At 35.0% G+C, this 6,314-nt stretch overlaps 1 protein-coding gene across 1 annotated transcript; it reads right to left on the bottom strand.

Annotated features, from left to right (window-relative positions):
* Positions 1 to 5,139: 5,139 nt before the first annotated feature.
* Positions 5,140 to 5,577, bottom strand: LOC130998584 (uncharacterized). Its single transcript, XM_057924000.1, has one exon. The coding sequence runs from the start codon at positions 5,575 to 5,577 to the stop codon at positions 5,140 to 5,142; it is 438 nt and encodes a 145-aa protein (XP_057779983.1).
* Positions 5,578 to 6,314: the final 737 nt, after the last annotated feature.

Consider the following 6,314-nt stretch of genomic DNA (forward strand, 5'->3'; position numbering starts at 1 on the left):
TTTTTGAATAGTATTTTTTGAAAAAGTGAATAATTTATTGTGCTTATTGACGGTCCAGTGCTGTATGATTCAATTTACAGTACTTAACATTATCATAAGCTATAGAAATTTTGAGCCGCCTTTCGTCTTTCGAGTCTCTTCTCCAAATGAGATTGGGCTATCCGTGCAGTGGCTCTCATTTCTTAATTTTACTTTCTTCTTGATTAGCTTTTCATGATTATGCTTCATATTTTGTTCTTTACATCCGAGCTGGAAATGAATGCTACACATTTTAATAAATCTTTCATAGTTTATGACTTAGTATTAGTTATTCTTATAATTCGATATTTTTTTTATAAAATCAGAATGAATTTTGAAAAAATTGAGCATTTTCGAATTTAAATATGGCATTCGTCTAGACATATAGACATTGCTCTGAACTGAATTGATTCGGCGAGCCATAGCAGCATCTTCGAACCAAAAAGTTTCCGTAAAATGAATTTTGGCCATTTTTTTATAGTTCAAAAATATTCTTGTAAATTGAGAATAATTTTGGAATCAAGATAATTTTTATTCATAAAATTCTAATTGTTCTGATTTTGTTTGAATATTGATAAGCGTACAACGATTCAATTTTAACAAACAAAAAGGTAGAAATGTTATTAAAAATTAATAGCTTGATTGTATTTAGCCAAAACTTTATTTAAATAATCAGACGCTGGAATGTATTTAACCAAATCTATATCTATATAGGAGTATTATATAAAAGATCAGTTCAACGGTAATTTTTTACGGCTATTTTTCCTCTTTCCCACGTTCTTTCAATTTAATCATATTATCTCTCTCCTACTATCCTCTCAATTTAGCCATTATAAAACTTTTGCTCTTTGTATACAAATCAACAAATTTTTGTTATCTACTCCAATCACATTAACAAATTTCAAAATCGAAAAATTCCACAATAGAAATCTTTTTCATCAATTCTGACAGATTCAGCCGCCATTCTTCAGTCGCTCATCAAAGGGTTTAGGGTGAAAGAAGAAGAGAATAGAGGGAAGGGAGAGTATAGGGGAAAGGGAGTCACGTCACAGCGGTGTTCCTGTCGGCTGCAGGTTGGCGGCCATGAGGCCCATGATGCTGATTGACAACGTCGAGTAATTACCGGAAATTAAGAAGTGAAAGGGGACCTCAGGATTTTGCAGATTTTGGAAGGAGGGTTTGTTTTTAAATTTAATGATAATTGACATATAAGTTATGTATAGTAAACATAACTGAGATTATATTATCTCTTTTTAGTATATGTGTGATTGACTTAAGCATTAAAATGCTTCATTGGAGACCATTATTAATATGTGATTGAATTTAATTTTATAGTACCACATCTACTTAAAATTTCAAAAATCATCTATATTTTAGTTAAAAATGAACGATATAGTCTGAAGTTCAAACATTTTTTTTTTCACTAACTCACTAATAAAAAATGACTGTTGATAATCCGTCTACATTATAATTTAAATATATATAAAAATAATTATTGTCATGTTCCTTTTTGGGAATTTTTTTATATATGCTTATTTTCAACTCCCCGAAACATTTTCGAGTTTCTTAACGTGTATCCTCTCACAACTCACTCACCTATAGTAATGGTTCATATAAATATTGTATTAAAGTTTAACAAATCAAGCAAATTTGTTTATTAAAATAAATCATATCTTATTTATAAACTCTATATATTATAGGAAAATATAATTTATTTAACGGTAATACTTTTTTAGTAAAAAAAATTAATAGTTTTTTCCCCAAAATTTTAAAAGTTATTTAAATAAATGTGTGTACAGTTTATTTTTCACTTAGATTATAGGAATCAAATTATAAAATGTAAGTGATGAGGAGAAGCAAAATCACAATAAATAAGACACTGAGTTTTGGAAAGGAAAATGAACGAATGTAAAGAAGCACATCTATATATATATATATATATATATATAGGGGAAGGCTAAAATAAGAACGCTTCTTAAAATATAAATTAGGAACCATTTTCAGCCCTTAGATCATGAAGATCTACGGTTGATTCATCACCTTGTTGGATAAATTCATGGTCCTGAGTTCGAATCCCAAAGATAGCAAAAAATTATTTTTCGCAATTCATGCCTTTATACAGTTTATTCATGCGTGTTATACATAAAATTCATGCATTTTTGCTGGTTCGTAATTCTTAAAATAAGGGTGGTTTATTGAATAACCGCCCCCTATATATATATATATATATAGGGTCAAGTTAAACAAAGAATGACCCTATCTATAGAGAATAGAGAATAAATCTCCTCCATCAAAACCACTTGATCTTACGGTTACAATTTAACAATATTTACAACTTTTTTAATCAATTAAAACAGCCGAAAATTACATTCTAATTACTAAAGGGTATTTGAGTAACTTTTGTAGACTAACAAAAAAGGAAGAACCGATACTCACTCCAACATTTACTGCCATTGAGAAACAACCTCCACACATATATATATCTCTCTCTCTTTCTTCACCGATGCCTCTCTCTTGTTCAAAACCGTTTCCGACGCGGCGAGGTGCTTCCGCCTCCCACTGCCGCCACGGACACGCTCCCCTGCCATTTCCTCTGTTCTCGATTGAACAGCACTGGCGGAGCCATCACCATGCCCTAGCCACCCCTCTGTCTTTCTTTTCCCTTTCCCTCTCTCTCTCGTTGTTTCCGGCGCAGCGAAGCGCTTCCGCCTCTCTCTGCCGCCACGTGATGATAGAGAGCGAATTTGCCGGTTGATTCAGCGCTGATGGAGTGACCGAATTTGGCGTGCGGCCGACCAAGGAGTACGGCGAGATGACGAGTGTTGAGATCTCGTTGTTTTAATTATCTCTATTTTATATTTTAATTGATTTATGATTTTGGTGTTCGGCTTTGCGTCTGGGGAATTTTGGTGTTGGTAGAGGATTGTGCAGACCTGGAGGTGGTTGGCTTCGTCGATTGGGGTTTGAGGGTTTGGCAGCGGTGGAGGCGGCGGATTCGACTCTGATTTGTTCAAAAAATTTGGAAACGCAAAATCTAGTCTTTGGCAATAATCTGCACTGCTATTTTCTTTTTCGTCAAATTGAATGAGCAATTTTGGAATTTTGGGGATATTATGGCTCCAGTAAATTTGAATATATCTGTTCATTTATAAATTGTGTTCTGTTCATATATAAATTATGTTCTGTTCGTTTATGTTCTCGGCGAATCGCTTTTATTTTCGTTTCTGCTATAAAATCTGATTTTTTTTTCTGGGTTTTTTAACATAAAATATTTTGAACATGCTTTAAACAATTACGAACACCTAAATAAACTATTTGAATTTTTCTTACTAACATAAAATATTTAACATAAAGCATTTCGAACAAGCATAAAAAAATTACGAACACCTAAATAAACTATTTGAATGTTCTTACTAACATAAAATATTTAACATAAAGCATTTCGAACAGGCGTAAAAATATTTACGAACAACTAAATAAAATATTTGAATTTTTCTAATACAGATACAAAAATAATTAAATAGATTAACAAGACTAAATTAAGCGTGAATACATATACATAAATTTGCAAAGATACGAAATTTATGAATTACACGTGAATGCAGATTGAAGAGATATGGAAGAATCAAATCTTACCAAAATAAAATAGATAATTACCTATAATTAAGAGAATTACACGGTTACTGCAAAATTGGAATTACCAAATTGTCCTTTTCGGATATAATTAAGGGAAATAAAGGTATACAAATCTGGCCATTGGATTAATAAGATTGAATGCTCCAGATTAATTCTCTTTTCTCTAAATACTTATCATTCTCTGTTTAACCTTTCTATATATATATATATATATATATATATATATATATATATATATAGGGAGAGGTTCAAATAAGAACCACTAAATAAAATTAGAACAGAAAACCATTTTAAACCATTCGATCATCAAGATCTACGGTGGATGCATCATCTTGGTGGATGAATGCAGATCCTGGGTTCGAATCCTGAAGGGAGCAAAAAAATTATTATTTTCGAATGCATTAAATTTAATAGCGAATGCATTAATTTATATAGTAGATGCATTGATTTTAATGGTTCTTATGTTCTCACGATAAGTGTGGTTCTCACTATAACCGCACCCTATATATATATATATATATATATATATATATATATATATATATATATAATTTCCTTTCTCTTTGCAAAAGTCGCGGCCTCTTAGGTGATAAAGAAAAAATTAGGAGCTATTAATATATTTTTACATTAATATTAGACCGATTAATTTGGTTAATGAGATATAACGATTTTAGATATATTTTATTCAATTAACAATGAAAACTTTCTATATTAATTTGTAAAAAAAAATTATTTTTCTACTAATTTTTACTTCTCTAAGAAAGAAAATAAAGGTTTTTATCAAACAAGATGAAGATTCAAAATTATATTTTTATTAACAACAATAATAACAACAACAACAATAATAATAAAACATGGCTTGAATGAATTATATCTATAAGGAGTAATATATAATTGATACTCATTTATACATGCTTTTCATTTTCGAAAACCTAATTATATATTTATACTTATTATCAATTTAAATCAATTAATGTATTTAAAAGAAATCAACTGTTAAAAATATAAAATAGGAAATTTATATGTTTTTAAAATCAAATTCTTTATTGAGTAATTGGTATAAATTATTTTATTTAAAAAATATTAGTTGTTTAACTATTTTAATCGATGTTCGCCGTGCATCGCACGGGTGAGCGTACTAGTAATATATTAAAGAGGAGTCTAACGTAAACTTTTTCCCACCAAATTTTGTCTCTCTTCACTTTTTTTAGGGGTAATTGCCTGTAAATTCCTAACGTTTACACCGAATTGGTTTTTGCACCTTTTTTTATTTTTCTACTTTTAAATACCTAACCTTTCGTTTTTGTCTCGAATTTATCCGGTGATCGGTTTTTTTCATGCCGGCGCCGGAATTGACACTGTGGTAGCCGGAATAGATGAGGTGGCAGCCAGAATTGACACCTAAACATAACTTTTACATGTGGTAAAAAAAAATTTAAAAAAAAGAAGAAAAAAATTTCCAACTCATCATCTTCCCAAACTAATTCACCTCTCATCCCTTACCCCCACCCGCCGGCACCGCCCACCGCCACCACACGCCGGCGCTGGCCACCCCCTCCCCCATCCCCAAACCCATCGGCCCTCCCCCATCCCCAGACCCATCGGCCCCTCCCCTAAATCACCAGATCCCGTCTGCCCCTCCCCAGTCCCCAACCCGCCGCCGCCCATGCCGCCACCATCGCTGGCACCACTCCACACCGTTCTCACCACATTCGCAAGCACAGACGGCACACAAAGGGCAACAATTCGTGCCCTAGATCCCAGATCGCGGCGGTGCACAAAGGGCAACAATTTGTGCCCTAAATCCCCAATTCTCCACCAATTCGCGCCGCCCCCTGCTGCGCCACCACAACCATCACCAGCACCACCAACAGGCCGGTACCCGCCGCCCCTCGCCACGGTCGCTACACCAGAGATCGCCATGAAATCGCTGCTCGATTTCACCAAGAGACGAGGGGTCAGGATTTGAAGGCGAATTTGTTGTGCAGGGATCGATTTCACCAAATCGCCATGAAATTGCCGATTTCAGAGGCTAGATTCGAGATGTGGGGAGGGGGAGGGCTGACGGGGGTCTTGGGAGGGGGAAGGGGGCGGCGAGATCAGGGGAGGGGGAGGGGGAGGGCTGACGGGGTCTAGGGAGGGGGAAAGGGCCGGCGAGATCAGGGGAGGGGGAGGGGGAGGACTGACGAGGTCTGGGGAGGGGGAAGGCCGACGAGTTTTGGGAATGAGGAAGGGGCGGCGCGCGGCGGGTGCCGCCCTGGTGGCAGCAGGCGGCAGCGGCGGCGACGGGTGGGGAAAGAGGAAGGTAAGGTTTGGGAGTTGGGGAGGTTAGGGAAGATGAGGTGGTGGATTTCTTTTATTATTTTTTTCAAGTGTTTTTCCACATGTAATAATTGTACTTAGGTGTCAATTCCGGCTGCCACCTCATCTATTCCGGCTGCCGCAGTGTCAATTCCGGCGCCGGCATGAAAAAAAACTGATCACCGAATAAATTTGAGACAAAAACGAAAGGTTGGGTATTTAAAAGTAGAAAAATAAAAAAAAGGTGCAAAAATCAATTCGGTGTAAACGTTAGGAATTTACAGGCAATTACCCCCTTTTTTTATTTTGATTCTTTTTTAATAATCATCAACTTTGATTTAAAAAAATATATTCAATAT

The sequence above is a fragment of the Salvia miltiorrhiza genome, chromosome 8 (assembly GCF_028751815.1).
Source record: "Salvia miltiorrhiza cultivar Shanhuang (shh) chromosome 8, IMPLAD_Smil_shh, whole genome shotgun sequence".
In the NCBI taxonomy this organism is placed as follows: Eukaryota; Viridiplantae; Streptophyta; class Magnoliopsida; order Lamiales; family Lamiaceae; genus Salvia; species Salvia miltiorrhiza.